The following is a 24,439-nucleotide window of genomic DNA, read 5'->3' on the forward strand; positions in this document are numbered from 1 at the left end:
ACGGGAGTCATTATTATCTATTCCTGAATATATATATATATATAATTTTGTCACTGGAGGTTTGTCCATGTGCTATGAAATATATACATACATCTGTAAAAAAGAAAAAGCACATTGTGCACATGCGCACGCATTTATTACCCATTGTTCATGTGTCAAAATATGATTTAACTGCACATGATCAAATGTTAGACAACATATTGACGTTTCAAACGCCTAAGTTTATTTTGTGTGTATTTAGCGCCACCTTGTTGTGAAACGGAGCACCTACAGCGACAGTGTGCTGGTGAGATTTAAAAAATCAAACTAACAATTGAGGTTAATTCGGGTACATCTCAACCTTACTTTAAAGAAGTAGGTGTCTTGGTTTGTAATCACAGGTATTTTTTAAAATTATGTAGTGACCAACTGACATTAGGTTTAAATTATCCAATATAGTGACAAACACACTCTATGGTACCTGCCAAATAAAAACAAAATATTTTGCAAACCTGGCACCCTGTGCCAACACTAAACGTTTGCATTTCTGGGCTTAAATATGTAAAATGGGGGAAAGGATTTAGTGTTAAAATTGCAGGGTCCCAGAAAACATCTCCATCTGGCAGCTTAATTTGTTATTTATGTTTTACTAAAGTGAGAAATATCTTGTTCTATCAAAAGCAGGAATCAATCACAATTAAAAACCCAACCTCAAGTTTAATGTAAGCTCTAATGTGATCTGAGCCAAATAAACAAGGAAAATGTTTCTATCTTGTCCTCCTAGACTTTGAAATCTGCACATGAACATTATTGAAGCTGCGCTTCCTTTTCCAGGTGAGGATTGCAGCAAAGCCAGTATGCAATAGTGCATCTACTGGACACAGAGTGTCCTCTTCTTACCACTAGATAGCACTCTTTTACTGTAGAAAGGACCACTGGGCTTTACCATCACAGCTCCTTAGTTCAAACTACGGCCTAAAGCTCAAGTATAGAGTTCACACTACAGTTTTGGTGTCTTTGGTAAAAATGGATTACTTCATTTGGTCTCTAAGATACAGACGCCTTCCACTTGTTGTTGAGACATCACAAAATAAATGCTGGGTAATCCCAGAGGGGGGAGATGTTTTATCGGATTATTTACTCAATTATTTACTCAATTTCAAGAAAGAGACCTTGAAGACGACTGCACGACGCCTCGCTTCAGATATCCATGAGAGTACATGCTGGAGGATTCATTCTGCATTTTCACTACTACACCTTCAGTGTTACCTGTTCAAAGCGGCCATGCTCTTGTTTTGTAAACACAGCGGGGGATGATGGATTTGTTTTAAGATGAGACAATGTGGACGACCCCTCTCGTGGGGGAGTGGGAGGTTAGAGCCAGGCGGAGAGAAGCTGTGAGACCTGGAGCTGCATGCGGTGACTGTTAAAACAATCTCTGACGTCTCTTTTACGTCACTGTATGGGAGAGGGTTATATAAAACTGCATGCGGCCGTTTGATTGAGTAGAGGCAACTACTCCAAAAGAACAAAAGAACCTGTCCTACATACATGAAAAAGTTCATTCACAATGCATTTGTCATTTTGTTTGTACTAAAGATTGTTTTTTGTAATGCTTTGCTACATAAATCACAATTATTAAAAGATGTATATGTCCATATTCAAAATATTTTACCCATGATTTAGTTACATTTACTTTTTAATACAATGAATAAATTAATTAAAATAATTTGGGAAATAACAATTCTGATAAAAGTGTTGATTTAGTTAAGTTACTTTTTATGCACAGTTTCATAATCCTACCTAATCCAAAGCAATTCAAATGTAAGTACGTATTGTTTAGAATAATTAATAGTTTTGTACAGGTACTGGTCATTTTCAACAGGGTTAAATTTACAGCAGGGTGACAGTATTTCTAGTTATTGAGAATATGTTGAAACTTCTATTTACCTCAAGTGATGTTTTGAGGTTCAAAATAAAATGACACTTTTAATGACAAATGTGAAAAAGCAGAAATAGACAATCTAAGAATGCTTACAAAGACATTTTAAATCTGCTTACCATCTGTATGAATACAATATGACTCACAACTACCTGAAATATTCAGCAGAGCAGATGGCACCCTTTGCTCTTTCCCCGATTCTGCTGAACCACTGGACAAAAGCCGACAGCATTTGTGCCAGCATTAAAACAATATCAATGTAATAAATATATATATCAAAATAAAATAATTAAAACAAAGATATGTAATGTGTGATGCTTTCTAAAGTCCAAAACAGAATTATAATTGAAACATAATTTAAATGCGTTTCCAACAAATTTGTAATCCATTTTACATTCGAATGTATGAGGACCACGCCAATAGCAATACGTTTATTGCACATTGAAGTCGAGGAAGCATTAAAAGATAAGAGTTGTGGGATGAAAATAGTAAAAGCCAATTTATTTATTATGAAGCACAAATTTACGATGTTCATGCATTTTTGGAAGGAGAGTGCTGATCGGCTGAATAAAAACAGTACTTCGGAAAAATGAATCTCCTTCGAGCCGGATTCGAACCAGCGACCTAAGGATTCCCATGTAACCACTACAGTCCTCCGCTCTACCAACTGAGCTATCGAAGGGATATAGGATTCTTTGGAGATCCAGCGTTTATATATCTATACTTCTCGTCTATCTATACACGAGAAGCGGTCGTGTGTTAACTTGGTGGATCGTGTTTATTCGCACTACGTTAGATTCTACTGTCTCTCCATTTGGCGAGCATGTATAGTAAAGTTCAACTGTAGGGAATATTTTTCAGCAAGCTCCTTTGAAATACTGTCTATCTTCAAAGATGTAATCTACGGCACTTTGCTCGCAAGGGGAATTAGCTCAAATGGTAGAGCGCTCGCTTAGCATGCGAGAGGTAGCGGGATCGATGCCCGCATTCTCCAGGGTTTCTTTTCGTTGCCTTTTTAAAGAACTCACACAATCGACGCTCCCATTCTCCAATCGTTTTCTGTAGGCTTATATAAAACGGATCAACTTCAAAAATAAATCCTGTTTTTTACTGCTCATTCTTTTTGGTATCTTCAATGATAATGGGACTATGGAATAACGTGTATCAATATCTCAGAAATGGGCCGACAAGGTTTCTTACAAGGGGAATTAGCTCAAATGGTAGAGCGCTCGCTTAGCATGCGAGAGGTAGCGGGATCGATGCCCGCATTCTCCAATTATTTTTCTGTTTTTCACAAGGCTTATTTAAAACTAATCAACTTAAAAACAAAAGCCATGTTGGTTTGCATTGGTCTTCTTTGCTAGCATCTTCAATGATAATGGGAGTAAGGACTAAGGAGGAACATGTATTGATACCTCGAAAAAGAGCTAACTTGATATCCTTCAAGGGGAATTAGCTCAAATGGTAGAGCGCTCGCTTAGCATGTGAGAGGTAGTGGGATCGATGCCCGCATTCTCCAGGGTTTCTTTTCGTTGCCTTTTTAAAGAACTCATACAGTCAACGCCTCCGTTATCAGATCATTTTTCCGTAGGCTAATTTAAAACGGATCAACTTCCAAACTAAATCCTGTTTTTCATTGCTCATCTTTGTTGGTATCTTCAATGATAATGGGACTAAGGCGTAACGTGTACCGATATCCCGCATTCTCCAATAATGTATTCGTTCCCTTTTTAAATAACCCACACAAACATGTTTAATCCATATTGTTTTGCATTAACTTTCTTTCCAAGTACGTTTAATGAGTAAAAAATGGAACGTTAGGTTGATCATAAACCGTATGGCGATTCAAGCTAGCTTTAGCTGACCTGACTAAATAGCTAACGGTAACCTTATCGAGCAAAATCTTGGTGACGTAAACTACACATTATTCAGAAAATTGTTGTATTGCTGTATACATAACGGTACACCTCTTCTCTGTGGTGTATATGCAACGCTAGATAACAAACATATACGTTAGGTAACCTACCTGTTGATGGACACTTCTGGACACAATTCTGCGCCCGCTCACGTCTTAGGTAACGTTAGCTTAATTAGCATAATTAGCTTCACCTGCAACCTAACGTCAGGGTAAACTTAACGTAACGTTCGTTACGTTAAGATATCCGGGATATACATGTATGTGTTCATCTAACGTCATTGTTTGAACATAATATTGTCTTATGAGGAACAAAAGCATGAATCAATACAACCACTATCATGGCAAATGGTTTTGTTGTTGTTGTTATTTCTGATTTCTAGATGTGACGTAAGGCCTCCACCTCGGTAAACTCCTTAACACACATTGCACACACACACACACGCACGCACACACACACACACACACACACACACACACACACACACACACACACACACACACATACACACATACACACACCTTTGACAACAGCGTAGTGGGCGCATGTCGGTCATGTGCAGCTGTCCACTTTCGAATATGGGCATGGTAAAAATGGCAACCTTTGACGTGACAGCAATAGCTGCTAAAAACAGAACTGACAACAGCTAGATAGGAGCCCGCACCCGGCAGGACGAGAGCAGCAGGCCTCCAGCCTGACTCGGGCCTACACAACACCAAACGGATTTGTATTCCTCACATTGCCTCGGCGTCTTTACTATTTGTGTCGTTTCGTGTCCTGCTACAAAAAAAAAGAGCGCTCGTCGAAAATGAACACCATGGATAACCTGGAGAAACAGCTGATTTGTCCCATATGCCTGGAAATGTTTACAAAGCCTGTGGTCATCCTGCCCTGCCAGCACAACCTCTGCAGGAAATGTGCCAACGACGTTTTCCAGGTAAGCGACTTGAGGAAATGCCCCCGACCCGTTTAGTCTATGTTTTTAACAATAGGGGGGAAGTATTTCTAGAGTTTAGGAACACAGCTTTAGTTGTTTCACGCCTGTGTCATTTGAATCAAGTCCCCTTCATTTAAGGCCAAAGCAGGGCAGCAAAGATGACGTGCTTATAACATGCTCGTATACGTGCAGTAGAGTATTCCACCTGGAGAAAGATGCATTTTTTGTTTCACAACTGGTCCCATTTGAAGAAGTAAGGAAGGTACGTTCATCTTGTTGTTGTTCTACGTAAGTCCTTTCATTGAAACACCTGTAAACCGGATTGGAAGTGATAGCAGGTGAGCTTTTTTTGTCTTGACTTTGGGTTTTTGTCTTCTGTATTATGAAGTCCTTTTCCACCGTATTCATATTTAATAAATATTGAGTGAAACAATTGAATACCTTGTTGAAAAATATATTCAATTATACTCCCTTTATTCAAAATGTGAGGTTTGAATTGCGCTTGTTTACAGGCCTCAAACCCATACCTTCCAACGAGAGGTGGCTCGCTGACGTCCGGCGGCCGCTTCCGATGCCCGTCCTGCAGACACGAGGTGGTTCTGGACCGGCACGGTGTCTACGGGCTGCAGAGAAACCTGCTGGTGGAGAACATCATTGACATGTTCAAGCAGGAGTCCAGCAGGTGACACAGATCGGATACACCGATGTAATATGTCAGTCATCTATCGACACATAGGATCCACAACACTCAACACCCTCATCCAAAATCACCATTTTGTGTTTTACAGATAATTAACTTATATTTTGGGGGATGAATTCACCTGATCATGTGAGAATGAGTTACACAGTTAAAAAAAGATCAAGTGAACCCACACCTGTATTCTTGTATTCTTGTACACCTGTATGATGGCAGCCAATAGGCATGACGGGGGGCGGGGGGGACTGATGGATCGTCAATAAGCTACTGAGACGTCTACCTGTGACATTATCAAATCGACATTACTTGTCACATCAATATGCACCGAAATGTGGGTCCTGACAGGAAGATAGCGCCTTTTTCTTTGCACCTCAGCAGCAGCAGCAAGCCGGCGCCCGAGAGAAAGGAAGAAACGCCCATGTGTGACGTCCATGAAGAAGAAAAGATCAACATTTACTGTGTGACCCATGGCGTGCCCACGTGCTCCATGTGTAAGGTCTTTGGAGCTCACAAAGACTGCGAGGTGGCGGCCATCACCAGCATCTACCAGTCAAAGAAGGTGAGGCCTGAAACCGCCATCACGGAGCTCATGAATACTGTCTATCGCGAGCTCATCAGCCATTTAGATGTGCTTGGAATAAAAAGGGGGGAAGTAGTCGTGAAAAATCCTGACTCACACTTGCATGTATCTCAGGTATTTACCTTGTCACCTCCTTGTCCCCACCCCTCCCAGGCGGAGCTGAGTGACGGGATTGCCATGATGGTGGGTAACAACGACAGAATGCAAGGCATCGTCAGTCAGCTAGAGGAGGCCTGTCGCGCCATAGAGGTCAGTGTCCGACCCGGCCCGCTCACTCACGCAGCGCGACTTCGGACGCACAAAAAACACACGCCACGTGTCCTTGTCACCGCCGCTCTGTCTGCTTTTTATCCGTCTGTGGGATGCGAGTGCCTCGGTCCGTCCCACACTCTCCTTTTCCTTCCACATGCACTTAGTAGCGCACTTCACCCTGCACTTTGGCCCATCGACTTTAAAGATGAGCAGTGTAAATTCAGCAGGGTGGGCAGAGTTTTATGATCAGGACATTTGTATTATCTTCATTATTTAATTGTACACAGAAAGCAACTGTTGTACCCTTGTAGTAGCATCTACTTTAAGACGGTGTCTTCTGTCTCTGACTCTGTCTCATGGACGCGTAGGAGAATGGTCGGAGGCAGAAGACGCTGGTGTGTGAGAGGTTTGACCAGCTTTACTCCATCCTGGAGGAAAAGAAGGTCGAGATGAGTCAGAAGGTGACCGCCGAGCAGGAAGAGAAGGTGAATTATATCCGAGGCCTGACCAGGAAGTACGGAGACCATCTGGAGGAGAGCTGTAAGATGGTGGAGTTGGGGATTCAAACTATGGAGGAGCCGGAAATGGCTTTATTTCTACAGGTCAGTCTATAGCCAACTCGATTAAAAATTGGTGCATAAATGAGAACATTTAGTAATATTCAGTAACATTTAACATATTTCATTTCTCTTTCAGAACACAAAGCCTCTCCTCAAAAAGTGAGTCATTATATGCATTGCAGAATACACCGACAAAAATGGAAATGTGGCCATAACGGCATATTGACAATTTGAGATTCTAATCCTGTTGCCGTGAATGATTCACCAAATGTACAGCGGCCCCCAAAGGCCCAGCCCAAAGCAGCGAGGTCACACCTGCTCTCGAGAAGCAGTCGACAGGAATTCTGTGAAATGTCGCAAATCGTTATCTTTAGCTGGAGGCACACCGAAATAACTAATCATCCCAGATTGATTATTTATATAACAAGTGTTACATTAACTGTCTGTGGGGGACTTTTCGTTTTCGTTTCCCATGAATAATGTAAATCAACCCTTTTTTTTTCTTCCTTTTTTTTTTTGCACCGAGGCTTGCAGAAGCATCCAGCACAGCGCACTTGGACAAAGTTGAGCGCGGCTACGAGAACATGGATCATTACACGGTCGACTTCAAGAAGGAGGGCCTGGCCCTGCGCAGCCTGGACTTCCTCCAAGGTGAGCGGACAGAGGTCGGCGTCTGTTTGCCGCTCACAGCTCCCGAGTAACCCCCACCCCAATCTGTTTCTTTCTCTTTCCGTCCTCTCCGCAGATGACGAAGACGAGGACGAAGAGGACGAGGACGGAGAAGCCAGCGCGGAGGAAGGCGAGGGGCCCCCGGCTGCTCCTGCGGGCGGCGGCGGCGCCCCTGCCCCCGTCCAACCGGCCGCCCCCCCGCAGCCAAGTCCTTCCTCCCCGAGCGCCGCCTCGTCCTAGCCGAGAAAAAAACACCTTATGCCAGACGTTGATTTCGGGGTCAGTCGTGACCCTGTCCCCCCCGCCACCCCCACCCCACCCCTCGGATTGGGGAGCAGGAGACAGATTTAGATCCGTGCCGAAGGGGAACTGTGAGTTGCAGAGGCAGAAGTTTCCCTTCTCTGTCTCACTCACGTTGGGATTACATGTCGCTGTGCGTCACTGCACACTGACGCGTCTGAAGTGCTTCTTGTCAGGTTGAACGCACATTTTGGCACCTTTTCTTGCTTTCTTTTTTTGTTTTGACGTAGTGAATGACAAGCAGGCTATGGGTGGTCAGATGCCAAAAATTCATATATTTTTATTATGGAGCTGACCTTTTGCGATTCACTAGTTAGTCTCTAGTCTCCCTCCAGGTCATTCTCGTCTTTTTTTAATCTGGTATAACTTTATGAGTAGGGTAGACCAGTAAAAAACTGTCACTGTGACATTTCAGTGTTTCATACACTTTAAAGCCTATATTGTGTGTTTAATGCTTTTTTGTGTGTATGCCTTCCTACATGGACAAAACATCACGTTTTGATATGTAACAGTGTGTAATATATTACCATTATCATTCAAACTGAACTGTACAAACGCCTGAGGTATTGTTGACGTATCAATAAAAACACAGCTGTCATTACTGCGTTTCCCTGTACTTCAGGCCTCCCCATGGACCCAATTACAAATTACATTTTTTTTAATGTAACACCCTTTGGTGTTTGTGTGTGCGTATGTGCAATCGTTTTTTGAAAAGGAAAATTCATCCGATTTAGTTCTATAACTTTATAAGCTCTCTTCTCTACAGTGCCACTGTGACCCCACTGTGCCTCGGACCTGCCGTGTGCATCCGACTGCTGCCGCGCTGTGGTCTCGTAGAGACTCCACTATTGACGTAGTCCACTGACCCCCCACCTAAAAGCTCTGCACCGTCTCCCAGTGAGTTGGATCCTTTAGGAATGGGCTCAATGCAGCTTTAAGCTTAAGAGTAGCTGAGTGACTCACACCCACAGCTCTTGTTTGGTTACGTGATGGGTCAAGGATCGGCCCAGCCTGCACACACACACACACACACACACACACACGGATAAGCGCACACAGTGTCTTTCACAGTCATTAGCTGTCATCTATCTTTCAGCTTTCCGTGGTTTCCTTTTGCCGAGAATTGCTTCTTGAGGTTTGAGGGTCGGAGAAAGAACACAGTGTCTCTGCACCGTGAGAAACATCTTTGGTAAAATGTTCTATTGTTGGGGCTCTTTTCATGTGTGTCGGGGGCACGCCACTAACACACGACTTGGCTCCAAAGCGACGCCATGGTTACAGGAGTTTTACATTCACTTAGAATCCATAATTGAGATAGAGGCCGTTTCAACTTTCGATATCTCCTAAGATTGCAAATTGATATGCCAAGAAACATTAGGGAGTTAAATTAGTGATTAAAGTTTGTTTTTGGTGGTAGTTATTATTACTTTATATGTAAGGATATCCACAGAGAAGTGTAAGCATTGCTTTTACATTTTTATTTAAAAAAAATAGATTTAAAATGTCCTCTTGCACAACAGAAAATGACTGGTTGCACATAAGTTTATTAACAAACATAAATATCATAATTACAAGGATTCATAATTTAAAACAAACCATTTTTTCAATGCGGTATTTCATGTCTCAACCAAAAGTATTTCATCTCAAGTATGAAGAACGTGTGAGTCTACATATTTGACACCAACATTAAAATACAATCGGATCATTCTAAGTCAAGCTCGTATACGCGCCATAGTTGGAGGTTAAAGCTTTAAATCATAAAGTGATAACGCAGCACTAAATTGTACAGAGCATGAGTAGTGCTGATGGTCAAAATGCAACAGAAAGAAAATGAAGTAAACGGAGATCTTTGGCGGATGGAAAGAGGTCTTCACTTTCCGAAGAGCTCCATCATTCTTCTGTTATTTTGCGCCTGCTGAGCCAGCTGTTCCGCCTTGGACATCTCCATCATCTCCCGCAGCAGGTGGAAGGTCAGATCCAGGGATATCGGCGGGTCCTCGGACCTCCTTCCCCTCTCCATCGACTCGTCCCCGCGGTCTCCGAAGCCGCTTAAGAGCGCCCTGATGTTTCCAACTTTCCCTTGTAAAAGACGCCGCGTCAGCTGGAGTTGCAATGCTCTGTTGTAGATGGCAGGCGCTCCGCCGGTATACATGGATGATGATGATGATGATGATGATGATGATGATGGGAAAGAGTTAGTGTCCCCGTTGCCCAGGCGGATGAAATACTCCTCCCCGAGGCGCTCCAGGATGGGGCCAGACTGCTGCTGCTGCTGCTGCTGCTGCTGGGAGTTTGGGGTTTGGGGCGCTGGGACGCGCAGGGCACCGCCAGGGTTCTCAATAGCCCGACATGCGTAGAGCGGTAAGAAGGCAACTAGCAGAATCACGGTGGTTCCAAGTAAATTGAGCTTCATGTCAGGATATCAACAGGAATCTGAAAATCAGAAGCTTGAATTATTTTTTTTTAAATTCCCAATATAGTGTCAAATGCGCAGCGTAATGAGGATTTTACGCACATAAAATAAGGCATCTCGTTAGTGCAACCGGGCTGTAACCATCAATAAAAGTGTCATTGTTTCTGTTTTGAGAGATTTTGTGACACACTTCAATCTGCAGTAGTTAAACAAAATAGTCATAATTAATTAGTCCGCAACGAGAGATTGGGTTTCTGTGTAACTTGAATTTTAGTATTGCCGGCTGTCTATACTTCACAAAATCAAGATTGAACAAACAGTGACCCCCCCAAATGCGAAATTAAGTGCATTGCCAAGAAAAATAACAAAAATTCCAAACAATGCACGCAGGGGTAAAAAAGCCCTTCATACCTTCAGTCTTTAGAGGAGGTCCAGTACAGCCTCGCAGGTTGCCAGGTAGTTGGCGAGATGCCTCCCTCCTTCACTTCCTTGAAGAAACAAGTCTATAGTTACTTAAAGAGTAGACGCCGAATGCACTTATATAGCCGCCGTCACTACAAGTGTCGCGCTCCAAAATGAGATGGAGTCTGCGCGTTCCCGCACGGGTGTAACGTGAATGGACGCCTCTGACAAAGTGCGTTAGTTTAGACAAGATGAGTCATAAGTAAGCGTGCGTGCGCGCGCGTGCACCGGCATTTACGTGTGCGCTTTCGGAATAGGCCTATGGGTGCCACACCTGCTGGCATCCTCACTTGAGAGGAGCATGCTCACAAGTGAGGAGACTACGCGTTTAGTCAAGACACGTTTTAAATTAGGACGTCTCTTTCTTTGTCTCAGTAATATAAGTGCAGTATCTGATTTAAGTGGGTTTTGCCTGACAGAAATGAGAATTGTTATTATTGATGTGTTTTGATGCGGCAATGAGATAATAATGACTTGACATGTTACAACGTTACAACGGGTTCTTTTAATGGTGTCATTTTGTTTCTTTCTCACCTCACTAATGAGCGGGCGGGTAGCCGACCTGCGTTTCATTCAGTGCATCCGCAAACAGCTCCGACCGAAAGAGGGGGGGAGGAGGGGGGGGGGGGGGGGCATCGATTCCTCCGTGATATCTTTGCTGCTGCACGCACGTCACCACCTCCGGGGGCCCCTCGGCCACCTCGCTTCGCAGGGCCCCGCATCGCCAAGTCACGCTTTTCAAAGATGGAGAGCTTAATCCCACATCAGCCATTAGAATCTTAAACAGTTTAATTATTTCTTTTTTTTTTAAAGTGTGGAACTCACACTTATGTTGGACCAATGTTGGGGATACTCTTTAGAAGTCGGCCCGTTTACACTCGGGCATAAATGCCATAAATCTGTTAAGTCACCGTTCAGAATGTGGGTAAAAGCCTTCCCATTAATCCCTAACAGTAAATCCATTACACCCAGACACTCAGACACCGGGAAAATCTCAGTTCCAGGCGTGCATATTGCTATATTACACACTTCTCCTTCAGCATATGTGCCATCTTCAAACATTCACTCATCATCTTTAGACATTTTAGGGGATCAGGGTGTGATTTGGCGTGAGTTTGTTGCTGCTTCAAGGGGGGAGGGTGGGGGGGGGTGTCAGGTCCCATCAAGAGAAACACATGTTGGCTGACACAAATAGAAAGCACCGCTACAGATGAGTGAGTGACTGCTTGTGGTCAACTCATGTCACCTCATTTTCAAATCACTGTCCCCGCCCACGCCATTGAATCCTCTCCTGTTACGGCACGCCGGAGAAGACTCTTTCATCGTTATCCTTTTGTTTCCTCAATTAGGGCAGAGTCTCTCCGACGATTAGATTAGAAGAAGAAAAAAAACCCGTTGATGATCATGTGCCTGCAGGTAGAAAATGAAAACATGATTAGAGGCAAATCTGGACATGATGGATAAACCTGACACTTCAAAATGCTTCCAAAAAAAGATTCCACACAACCACTGGCAGACAAACAAACTCTCCATGGCAACGGTTTCTTTTAATCGATCATTTGCCTTTTCTAATCTGCTACGAGGACAAGCGCTTCTCCCCAAATTGTCCCTTCCTGAATAATTGGACAGTTTCCCCCGGCGCATTGAGCTGTTTTCTCTAATACCTCCGGTGTTCCGGCCCAGCCTTGACATGCTCACTCTGATAAACCGGGTCGTTCTGGTCGATGAGCATGAACAGGTATTCTGATCCATGGTGCTGCAGAGCCCAAGGCCCCACACTTGGACCGCCACCTGAACACTGCACCGTAGCTCAGGTGACCTTCTGGTTTTACAACATGTCATGAAAACACCTTTCCTGATAGAGAAGCAGGAGCTTGCCTTTCTTCTTAAGACATTAATGGAAAATGTCGTCAAAATGGAATTCCTGATTTTACAATTGACAAGTAAACGGCAGGTAGATATCTAAGTGTATGATGGGGTTCAGTCACGACAGTTTAAGGCTAAACAGATTCATTACTAATGCAGCGTGGGAGCTGCTGACCAGGATCCCCTCCGGTTTACTTGATGTTCTTCAGAGCTGTTCTGAATTTGACTTCTTGATGAATGTTTCTGCATTTCTCAAGCAAAAAAAATTGAAGCATCTTTTGAAGCGCTTGAGAAAATATCCTTTTAATAAAAATCCGATGTGAGACAGCTGTGCTCCTTGAGCTTCTCACGAGGATCGCACGCTTTGCACTGTGTCTGCAACCGACACGAGGACGTGAGAAGCAAAGCTGTCCATAACGCAGAGAAAAGGCCCTTCTGTCTATGTGAATCTAGCACGTGGGGCTCTGGAGGTGTTAACTCGGATGCTCCTGTGATGCTTGTTCCCATAGTAGATGCCAGTCTCCTCACACAGGGGTTGAGGAGGGAAAATAACATCTCAAAAGACAACATTTAACCTTCCTCATCCTTCCAGGTCAAATCTAACAATCAAAATCTCGACAACCCAATCATTTTCATTCAGAAAAGCCTATGTTTAAATTGGATAGTGCCCACTTACTTATCAAACCAGCCAACAATGCATAATGTACTGAATCCATTATTACAGGGTTTATTTTCAACAAATGCTGTAAAATCATCCAAAACTACATCTTTCATTCGTTTTCCAATGCCTCAACTTTATCGATGATGGTTAGCTCGTAAGGTGTAAATCTTTAAAAACAGGTCAAATTGTAACTTTCTTTGCTTGAATTAACACTGAATTGTATAATCTGCTATTTCCTTCAGCCCTGGTGCAGGAAGGCTTTCTCTCTATTTAGTCCAAATGAAATGTTCTGGGTAGTCGATAAGTTGCAATGACTTTCACAGATTGCATATTGCTATTATAATGCGTATTGAAGATCTGCTCCATACGCTGGCACCTGTTGAAAGAAAAACTGTAATTATTTTGTCCTTATGTTTAATATTCATGAAATGATATAAATTGAAGCGTTTCGGGAAAATACATGTTCTGCGTTTGTAGATGATTTCCTTTTATCACAGTAAGTAATGTTTTATTTCCGTGATACGTGAGGCAGCAGATGTCTTAGACTGTGTTAGTTTGACAGAAATTTGTAATTTCAAGAGGAATCTAGGGCAAAGTCACTCAGCCCAATTTGAAAGCCGGTTTTCTTTGCTCTTCGCTAACACACTTTAAACATAATGGGCTCCTTAAGTGCCGTTAATGGCAACATATAATGTTGGTTCCTCCCTGCATAGTCTCAGGACTCCGGTTTAAATCCCTCATGACTCTGTATTTCTGCACACAAACATCATCTGCATCGGCATTGACAGTCGTCATACAGGTCAACATGACAGAAGACAGCCAGAGGAAATAAAGGGGTTTTCTGTATATTATACTTGGTTGGCCTCTGTGCGTCAAGGACCCGAAAAATGTATTTTTCTTTCAACACAGCTGCCCATCATTCCATGTAACAATCACAGGCGTTGAACGAGATCTTGTCTATTTGTTCTCTATCTGTCTAACAGTGACCGGTTATCTCAAGATGTGACAAGGACTTTATACATGGGTCAAATCCCCCAAAACATCATCTGACCAATCAAAGTTTCCACTCTACAGATTGAAACGCTCTTAAAATATATACATTTTTTCATGTATTTAACAATCTAACGTGTTTGTCAAAACCATGCCAAGTTGTCTGCTTTATAAATATCCAGTTTTAGATGTGTGATGTGTTTATTGCCAAGTCGAGCTTTAATGAGAGAAAAAATGAGAGGAAGCTGAGGCAGCGCGGCGGTTACATCCTTTCTTCAACCAAGCATGTCAGCTGTCATTTTTTCTCTATTTTTTTTAGTTCGAGTTCAGCGTGAGGATGGCCAAGACTGATTTAAATAGAAATGCACATCTATCTTTTCACTACAGTGACCAGCTTACTCAACACAGAAGGCACATTGGACATCAATTATGTCCATTCACCTATAGCCTTTTGTCCACAAGAATCTTGTTTACAAGACAGCGTTTCCCTGGCTCTTAAAGATCTTAAAGCCACGTAGACCAAACCCTCAGAGTTCTTTCAGATGACCGCGCCATGGCACACATAATGGATGTCCAACACGTTAGAGAGGATGCAAGCCAGTGAAGATGCCGTGAAATCAGCTGTGTTCGGGGCAGGAAGAGACGCATTGTTGTTTTTCAGAAAGTGCTTTTAAAAGAGACTAATGAGGAAAAAGATAACAGGCTATATACATATAAATATATATATTTATAGTGGAAAGCTGAACCATAAAAAACGTCTTTATCACATCAGAAGATGATTAGAGTGCCTGTCCAATAGAATCACTCGTTACATAGCTGACCTCATTATCTGTCTGTTTCACCCCCTCAGTAAATCAAAAACTCATCTTTAGTTTTCTCTTCCCTGTTTTACTGGTTAAGTGAGTGTTCTGAAGTGAGGACCCAGACATTTTTTCCTCTCTAATTGTTCCCTCCTTGGTTTCTCTCCACGATTGTCACGCACTGATCACTGAGAGTGGCTCCAGGTCAAAATCCAAAAATGAAACGATTACACCAGACCTCGAGACCAACTCAGCGCAAGAGAAGAAGATCTAGAAGAAAGACAGGACAAATCTAACTTATGATGTGACACTTGAAACGAAGAAACACGTGGCTTTAAATATCATCGCTGGACTAAACTTTACTCTCTATGATTAATTCATTTGAGTATTTGTAATTTAAAAGCTTCCCGGAGACCGGCATTAATCAACTGAATTAGTTAGATAAAACTAATGTTGTGAATCAATCAGCAGACACATTAATCTGGAGTGCTCTTCTGCCAAAAGCCTTTCAACATCAGGCTTAACCCTCCAGAGAGGAAGAGGGGGAGTGTGAATATTCACTATGGTGATTAGAGACACAGAAAACACACAGAGAGACAAGAGGGGGAAGAAGTAAGCCCGGGTGGCAGATAGTCAAACTCGTCTAGTAAATTCATCAAGTTGATTGACAGGAGGACTCGAGCGGCGTCGCTCCTCGGGACAAGCAAACATCGAGAGGCAGCTGTCAGACCGAAAAGAGGAACTCCGCAGTCCGACACGGGTGTCAAAATGTCAAATCAATGCTTTAAAGTAGACATTATGTGAAGATTTGTCTCGTGCCTACCAGTTTATTTGCGATAACGGTCACTGCAGCAGCTGTGCACGAGCAGTACAAATATACATGCACTTTTTTAATATGATAAACATGTTCTAACGTCAAGCCTCTAATAGCGACCATAACTGTGATCAAATCCGTTTTTTTACGCACTGGCTTCTGGGTAAAAATGGTTTCTGTTTTGTGTGCATTCGTTTGCCGCTGCAAGGCTCTTGTTATGCCGTCAGGCATGTTGACCTTGTGAAAGACGTTGCATCCTGAAATGTTTAAATACCCAGAGGAGACGCCTGGTCTTTGCACAGCCACGTGTCATTTAAAGCAACTCCATCGTCCTTCTTCATGGTTTCCTCCCTTTGAGTTCAAGCTCTGCATCTAAACTGGGTCTCTTTTCACTACTTGTGGCCTTTCTTGGCTTTCATTTATTACGTTTTCCAAGTGGCAGGCCATCTGTAGATTTAACATTTTTTCCGTTTGCTTGCTAACACGGACTTCTGTATGTAATTTAAGCCGCTTACCCACATCCTGCCTCTGCGCCTCAATCTCTTCTTTGTTGTACGGTTTCACATTTTAACATCTTCTTAATCTTTATAAAAGCCTCTCCAGTATCCCCAAATTGTATCTTTACCACGCAGCGTATTTCTTTCCTCCTCACAGTTAACCTTAACAATCGTCAGCCTCAATAAATCCTTGCAATTAAATCAGGACGCCTTTTAAAAAACGCACTAAGAGCCGATTTGTGATGGCTGCAGCTCGTGGTTGCTTTAGACTTGGTTCTGCTGCAGGACGCTTTAAACAAGAAAACGGTTTACTCTCAGGTTGGTACGTGCATTAACGTAGCTAATGGAGTTTGTCAACTTGTACGTGCCAATCAGTGAGCTGAGAGCAGAGAGTTTGATCAGTGCCAAAAGGTTGCAGTCGACACACACTTCCCATAAACTTTCAGTTTGATGACTGAGCTGGGCCAGGATTGATGTTTGAGCTGTGTTTCGTAATTAAGAATGTGTGTATGTGTGTGTGTGGGGGGGGGGTTTCCTCCTTTTTCAATCCTTCTGGATTTGTCCAGTTCACTGGGAGGCGCATTGTTTGCTCCCACACGGGCCATTTTCAACTGTGGACTTTCCCCCAAGCATCCTTGACCTCCCTCATCATGGGCGAGCTTGTGTTACATCGCCCACGGTTATGTAAACATTCATTAGATGGGGGGCTTTGGATAATGACACAACACCAATCTCATTGAGCCGGAAACCACTGCGCACTCTTTTTTTTTCTTTCTACTCGTGCATCTATCCAGGGGAATGTGTTTTCTATCATGCTCAAAACAGTGAGTACTTTACACTCATAAACTGAGCTGAGACTGCATGTATGCAGCAATCCGCCTGAGCGGCCTGAGCGGGCCCCGGGGTGCACGCAGTTTAGTCGGGTTGGCAATGACTTTCAAACTGGGGGGGGGGGGAATGAGAAGGAGCCTAACTAACCACAAGTAGGTTGTACACAGCCAGAGGCGATCCACGCGATTACGTCGAAGACGCCGCTCTGTTTGCGCCCCCTCCTACTCACACAGCGGTGTGTAAAGAATCACAAAATGGATCCTGGCCTCTGTCGTCTGCTCTAAATCCACTGTGACACTGAATCATCAGGTGAAGAGGCTTCGTGGCTGTTGCGCTGTTGTCTTGAGAAGAAAAGAAGAACAAAAATGAATACAAAACCTGCTAATTAGCGCACATGGTGACGTTTGTTTCCACCGTGAGGCGCTTGCTGGAGTGAAAAAGTGGATGTGTGAACCGTGCGTGTGTGTGTGCGTGTGTGTGTGTGTGTGTGGTAATCTCGTGACAGACTTGAAGTCATTTGAAGTGAAAGACCTTGTCATCAAAGCATCACCGACTTCCGCCATCTTGATCACGGCTCATTTTACTGGCGACGGGAGCCCGACTTGTCAAAGACGTCAGAGCACGCGTGGACAAAAAAACAGAAACAGCAGACGATACCAAAGAGGGGAGCAGCATGGCCCTCTGCTTTGAAAACAGATTCAAACCTCATTCCCATGCCGTCACGCTCTGAAAGTGTGTTCATTGAATAGAAAAATATCCCCCTTTGAGGGATGAAGAAGTTGTAAATCTGCTTTGCACACCGAGGTCCACAACAACACCGGAAAGGTTCACTGGCGTTGGGATCTTTTCATTTCTCAGGGCGGCTGCTTTCACGCTCCTTTCAAAAGGCATTTGATAGTTTACCTAAGTGTTATTTGAGGCTTAGCCCTTCCATGCATTGAGGCTTTGATTTGCAAGGTCACAACCTACAGTTTTCTCAGAACTTTTGTCGCTCATTTGTAATTGCCGCATGTCAGTTCAATATTAGGAAGCCGTTCTTTGGAGGCACTTTGGAGGCACCATTTTACTTTAAAGTATCCATTTGTGTCCGGCAGCAATCGTTGCTGACGCACTTTGACGGCGTCATGATTTATGTTAAGGCCCTTATTTTGCCTTGCAAATGAAGTCGACATATTCCGCTAACAGGCAATCAACGTACGAACAACTGGCCTTTCATTTGTAATGTTAATGCTGTATGAAAGCCATTTTTTACAAGGTGTATCCACTTTCTGTACACCACTTACTCATCCTCACGGTTTGCTTTCAAATGCAAATCAGAGAGCTGGCAGCTCGACGTCAAATTAGCCTCAGCCTGTCTGCTCAAATCCTTTTCTAAACTTATTAATCAGAACACACAGACCGACAACTTAGGTATTCATTGTGAAATGATGCTTTAAGTTTAAAATGTTATTGAAGGAACCCACGGCTGTTCTAAACCTGACGCTTTGTGAAATTCTGCTTAATTGTTTCACTTACTCAAACTCCAGGGCTTGGAATGGGGGAAAAGTAGGGATTACATTTACATATCAAAGCAAGCATACCGATGCTCGAGGGTCCCTGCATAGATGTACGTGATCCATACTATTTATAGCTGGGGAATGTCTCCTGGGATCCTGATACTGTTTTCGGCGTCTGTCGTGCTTCAAGAGAGGATACTTGTGTGAACGTAGCTGGCAATTAGCGACTGTTGCGTCAACGCAGGCCAAAGGGCTGCAGGAAGCGTGACCGACATACGATCCCGGCATCGATCACACAACTTTTTGGGGGGGGGAACAAAGCCAACTGGGCCGACGGGGATCACTTTGAGGGACACGGCCGTGGGAGCAAGAGATGGACTGTGGATCACCGTCTGCGATGCTCGCGCCCCATTTGCTCCCAGGGGTGTTTAGCATGCCAGCGGCACGCTGACACTCTGTTAGCAACAAGTGACAGTGGCCCCGAGGACGAGTGGGGCAGGGCGACTCCTGCCCTTTTTGCTAATGAGCAGCGCTCCTCTGACTCATTCAACAACACTGACTGATACCGGAGGAGGAGCTCCTGTTGAACGCCGCAGGTACAAAGTCGCGGTGGTCCGTCTAGGAATGTCACCTCCTTCTGGGTGCAACGCTCTGCCCTCATTGGATCGTATGCAAACGAGAGGGGGCAAACAGTGCAATGGCGTCACAAGTGTAAGTAGGAAAAGGCACTGATGCGTGGTCCGATTGGAGAGATAGAAATGTATGTAACCATCAGCAGGATATATTAAAGAGCTTTAAAAAATGACACAGACGATAAACAGAAGCCAAAAGAACAACTTTGTCTCACTGGTTTGGAACAATGTTTTACACCCCGACTTGCATTTTGCGTATTTGACGTCCAACAAACACAAAAAAAAACGACCATAAGACTCTACAAAAATCCCTCGCACACATCAGCGATGCATGACTGGCGGCCCACGGAGAAGACAACAGCACTTCCGCTGCGCATCCCTGAAACGGTCAATTTGACACATTTTTTGCATCGCTTTTTGTGTTCTTCCCATGGTCCATTACCATCAAATCAGTCGCCGTCAAGTTGAGTAGCACTTAGTGCCTGAAAGCCCCCATGTCTTTGTTAAAGCATGTGAAGGGTGGCTTGCTTTTGTTATACAAGCCACATTTTTCAGGGATTGATCAGTGCTCATTAAATGACATTAAATAACCTCAACTGTTGTCTGCCTAAGCTACATCTGTAAAAAGCATGGTTCTGACCCAAACTAGCCCATGTCGGATTCACCAAATCTCGATCCTTCCTGCAGTGGACAATCCTCCAGAGGAATTAGTGGCTGTCTACATTCATTAAGCTCAGTATCAGTCTAATTATGCGCCAATGTGCACCTACGGACTAATTAACAGGGGATCAATAGAGGCCCTGGATGCCCCTCGCGGGGCCCAGCGCTTAGCGCTCTCATTATCGGAGCAGCACCAGAGCTTCAATGAGGCTTCTCAGGCTCGTCCAGTGGGGCTGGATGACACTTTAGGCTCCAGAGGTTTGGAAAAAGCTGCTGTTTCTACTCCTTTTTCATTTTTCTGTGTGCATCTCTCACATTTGTTTAACTTATTTAGCACAATGACTTGAAACCAAAAATGTCCACATTGTAACCGTCCAAAAGCGAAAAGAACATGTTATTTATTTTTTCATTAAATGTGTGAAAACAACAGTGTGTTTGCAGAAACGTACTTCAAGAAATTGCTTTGCATGGCTTTTATTCATACCCATAAGTATTTTTCGAAATATATAAAGCTTTTTTTTATTTAACCGATACAGCATTGCACTCCCATTACCTTGTCATGCTCAAACGCTGAGTTCAAATGAAAAGAAAAAGGATAAAAATTGATGCAGCAGACACTGATGGTTGTATTGTCGATTTGAGATGATTGATAGAACGGAAACCATGGGGCGCCTGTGAGGCAGGAGACTTTGCACACATTTAGCTAATTATTTTATCATTTTTCTCACAAACTTGTGGCGCAACTCTGGGCGAAGGCCCAGAGCACAGGGCGTACCCAATGATGTCACTGCGATAAGCCCCCACTGTGCTGCTGAATACCAAACTGAGGGCTGACCTCTGTAAGTTGTCATGACACCAGAAACTAACCAGCTCCTTTTGGCTCCCCCCCCCACACACACACACACTGCCAATGTGACTGGAATGATATCTCAAGGACTCTCCCCTCCGTGCCCTGCTGGTTCTAGGAACCCAGCCAGGCTTATGGGGTGCAGCTGAACTGTTTCACCCGCGTCCCCCCAGCAAAGGTGAAGGTGTGCACTTCTGGTAGACTGTGTTGCTGATGGGCAATACCTGCCAAAGAAGCACAGGAATACCCTTTGTCAATTTTTGTCACAATTTAAACGGTGCGAAACGCGAGGCACGGGATGAGGAGAGCCGCTCTATAGACAGGAAAACAGACAGCGCCGCTCATCGTCTGGCTCGTCCTTCTCAAAGCGGGAGATACCCCGCCGAGCGGACCAAAGTTGGAGAGCAGCAGGCGGCTGTGAGGCATCGCACAGGCCCAAGTGGTGCTTCTCTCCCAACCTCAGCAGATCAATAAAGGCTCTGACCTCAACTGTCAGCAAGCTGAACTCTGTTATCGCCAGGGGGGCGCTCATTTTCCTTTCGCCATGGAAACAGGAAGTAGTGACTTCAATCTAATCTACAAAAGTGCCTAAGCCTATCAGCCAACAGCTCAGCCATGGGGATTTTTTTGTTTTGCATGAGCAGGTTTTGGGTTTGAGTCCCTTTTATTGATTTGACTCTAAGAAATCATTTCAGGTGAGGCTTTTTTCCCATGATATTTACCACAGTGGCGGATATTTTTTAAGCATTGTGTGAAGCTTGAACATATTTTTCTACATTCTTATAACCATTTTCCGGTAGAAAAAGCAGACTTCCTCTAATGTTCTGTTATAGATAAAGCATGTTGTCCTCTTAAGACCACAAACCGAATGGTGTTCCACAATATCCTGGAAAAGAAATGTGTGAAAGTGTATAAACCACTTCTCTGTCCTCCAGCCAAGTTTGTCTAAGAATTTATGTAATGATATAACAACTATAAATACAGAAGCGAACTGTCAGCAGCTTATCACGTCTGATTTATGCCAGGATGGTGCTGATGAGATTATTTCGCCCTCCTTTTATAACTTTCCCTCCAGCGCTCTCACCTCGTCTTTGATGCTAACAGGTCAACTTTTTTTGAAGGAGAAGGAAGATTTAAGCCTGTGGCTGGTTTTTGCATCAATGAATGTCCTTTCCTTCAACCCTGTGACTAACGGATCGTTGTTGGCACCAGTCAGTAGGTATGTATTTAATGACAATAAGTGCATAACACAGATCCTACGACTAAAATGTCCTCTGTGAAGAGGTGCAGAATTAAGAATGAAAATGTTTGAAAAGCTTAAAAACGAGTAGAAAAATGTTAATACTGTAATGGCACATGTGCTTTATTCTATAAATATATAATAAATTGCATGAATGGTCTTTGTAGTCCTTTCAGTAATATACACCACTCATCCTCTTAGAGTTATGGGTTAGTCCCTGCCTTGCAATCCATTCACAAAATGTTTTCATTCATTAAACAAATATGCGAAGATGCTTAAAGTCTTTATTATACATCTCTGTCATTGGATCTATTTCAAGCTGATTGAATGACAATTTGCTTCACTTATGTGGTAGTGACTGATGAAATAAAGTGCTATTTACCTGGATTTCAAATGTTTAAGGCAGCCACTTCCTGTTTTTAGATACAGGATTTAGATTCTATGATACAAAAGGGGAAACATAAACACAGAGGAGCCTCGCTTTTTGCAGATTCAGCTGAGATATGGACATCCAGGAGAAAAGTCAACTGAGGACAGACATGAATAATAGATTGTCCAAAATGAAAAGGATTGAGGTTGGAACGGATGTATTTTATTCTATTTGCCTTTACTAAACAGATGCATTAGATCTTTTACAGAAGACACCGCTTCAAGATGGCAGCGTATAACAGTCACATTAACAATTAAATCCCATAAAGGACATTGACATAAAATAATGGATATGAGGGAAAGATGATGTGCTGTACATTTAGCTCACCAGTTCTTGACTACTTTGCAGATTTATGTTATTAATAAAACATATAATCACCACGGTGGTTTGTAAATAAAGATTGACCCCTTTACCAGTTACACAATAAAATGTACAGCACCAATGCATCAGTAATTATAATCCATTTGACTATTCGGCAAAGAACCATTATGCAGAGTGACTACTTCCACTTTTTTCAATTATTAATTGTGTGATGTTAACACTCATATTTTTACTTAAAATCAAATTTAAGATTACCGTTACTTCTAACTGAGAATTTCTACAGACGGCATTGCTTCTTTTACTTAAAAGCTCTTCAGGTGTAGACAGTCGCAGATTAAAACCATCCGCAATGTCCAAAATGTCAATTCAAAATCTTGAAATAAAAAGATAATTTGCCCTCCTTTGACTGAAGGCGACCAACAGAAAAATAAAAATCTCTGCAGGGGTTTTTCACATGAAAGCAGAGATGCGTTATGGAGGAAACTATTTTTCTTAATCTTTTTCTTTAAAGCACATTTAAGAGCTGTGGAGACACAGACACTGAGGGCCCGAATGACTTTGCACCGTGGTCACAGCTCACAGAGAAACTTTATCCGGCCTGCTGTGTATTCCTCCATGAAAGAAACAGCAGAGAAAAGTAATCCTGTTTGGCAGAATTCACGCCGGATCAAAATTTTTACGTGAACCCCTTGAACACTTGTGGAGACGGCGGGTGACACATTCTGTGACGCCAGCCAGCCGACTAGCGGACATGTTTGAATTGGGGGCTTTTGGATGATATAGATTCACATCACAGAGAACCGTATAGCCTATTCTTAATCACAACAGGGACTTGAGGCCACTAATTACGCATTTCCAAACACAGCATCACTTGTGACCTTATCTCACAGCCTGTCAGAGTGTTAGCATTCACGTGGCAAGTGTGGCGATGAATGTAATTACTGGAGCCCAAAATAATAACACCACCGTCTTTAAAGGAACCAGCAGCCAGTCAATTGTCCTCCCCCTCCTCGTCTCTTCCAAATTAGTGGAGACAAGGACAAAAATCGAGTTAATGGCACTGTGAATCTATGGGAGGAAAACCTACAGAATATATGAGACAAAGAAGGCTATTTATTTGTAATCTCAGGAAGACACTTAAACATTAATCCAATTATAAAAGGTTTCACAACTGCATCACTTTAAAATTATGTGTAGCCTGTCACATATTATTACATATCTTGTATGGGTTTCGGCTTTTTTTAAATTTTGTCTTGTTGTTTAAGGTGAAGTGTCCTGGCGTTGCAGGGCTTTGTTAATGATCCAATCTTAGTATTTTAAACCTTTTCTGATTGTACTCAGTTGTTGTCTGCACACCCAGATCAGTCTCAGAGGCTGCAGTACAGAAACCATGCACAACGTTGTGTTGTTTAGAAAGAATTTGAATAATCCCACTTTTTTATTGAGGTAGCGGGCATCTATGTTTTTGTCTTGAAATGTTTTGAGGGGATCCTAAAGATGTCTAAAAAAATGGCCTATTTCCTTTTGATCAATTGATATTTTTCTATACTCTAAATTCTTTCAACATTGTTACTATGATTTTTTCTTATTTATTACTTTATAGATGAGTGCATCTCTGGTGATTTCCCATCCAACAGCTGCACACAG

The 24,439-nt window shown here is 43.0% G+C and overlaps 2 protein-coding genes and 3 non-coding genes across 6 annotated transcripts; 3 read left to right on the forward strand and 2 right to left on the reverse strand.

Moving 5' to 3' along the window:
• Positions 1–2,517: 2,517 nt before the first annotated feature.
• Positions 2,518–2,603, reverse strand: trnay-gua (transfer RNA tyrosine (anticodon GUA)). Its single transcript is given in 2 exon segments — positions 2,518–2,553; positions 2,567–2,603. It is a non-coding gene; the product is annotated as a tRNA-Tyr (tRNA).
• Positions 2,604–2,842: 239 nt separating this feature from the next.
• trnaa-agc (transfer RNA alanine (anticodon AGC)) lies at positions 2,843–2,915 on the forward strand. The gene has a single exon. It is a non-coding gene; the product is annotated as a tRNA-Ala (tRNA).
• A 208-nt stretch (positions 2,916–3,123) lies between these two features.
• trnaa-agc (transfer RNA alanine (anticodon AGC)) lies at positions 3,124–3,196 on the forward strand. Its single transcript has one exon. It is a non-coding gene; the product is annotated as a tRNA-Ala (tRNA).
• A 1,283-nt stretch (positions 3,197–4,479) lies between these two features.
• Positions 4,480–8,427, forward strand: trim55b (tripartite motif containing 55b). 2 transcript variants are annotated; one of them, XM_037455236.2, is made up of 8 exons: positions 4,480–4,774; positions 5,287–5,456; positions 5,847–6,030; positions 6,205–6,300; positions 6,672–6,905; positions 7,000–7,022; positions 7,390–7,514; positions 7,609–8,427. In XM_037455236.2, exons 1-8 carry the CDS (start codon positions 4,646–4,648, stop codon positions 7,770–7,772), a joined length of 1,125 nt encoding a protein of 374 aa, XP_037311133.2. In that variant the 5' UTR covers positions 4,480–4,645; the 3' UTR covers positions 7,773–8,427. The 2 variants fall into 2 exon arrangements, with proteins under 2 accessions (XP_037311133.2, XP_037311134.2); XM_037455237.2 differs by having other exon boundaries at positions 4,646–4,774; positions 5,850–6,030.
• A 929-nt stretch (positions 8,428–9,356) lies between these two features.
• crhb (corticotropin releasing hormone b) lies at positions 9,357–10,874 on the reverse strand. The gene is made up of 2 exons (XM_037455950.2): positions 10,657–10,874; positions 9,357–10,265 (listed from the first exon to the last, which is right to left on the reverse strand). Exon 2 carries the CDS (start codon positions 10,243–10,245, stop codon positions 9,703–9,705), a length of 543 nt encoding a protein of 180 aa, XP_037311847.2. The 5' UTR covers positions 10,246–10,265; positions 10,657–10,874; the 3' UTR covers positions 9,357–9,702.
• Between the last annotated feature and the right edge of the window lie 13,565 nt (positions 10,875–24,439).

The sequence above is a fragment of the Pungitius pungitius genome, chromosome 19, assembly GCF_949316345.1.
Source record: "Pungitius pungitius chromosome 19, fPunPun2.1, whole genome shotgun sequence".
Classification (NCBI taxonomy): Eukaryota; Metazoa; Chordata; class Actinopteri; order Perciformes; family Gasterosteidae; genus Pungitius; species Pungitius pungitius.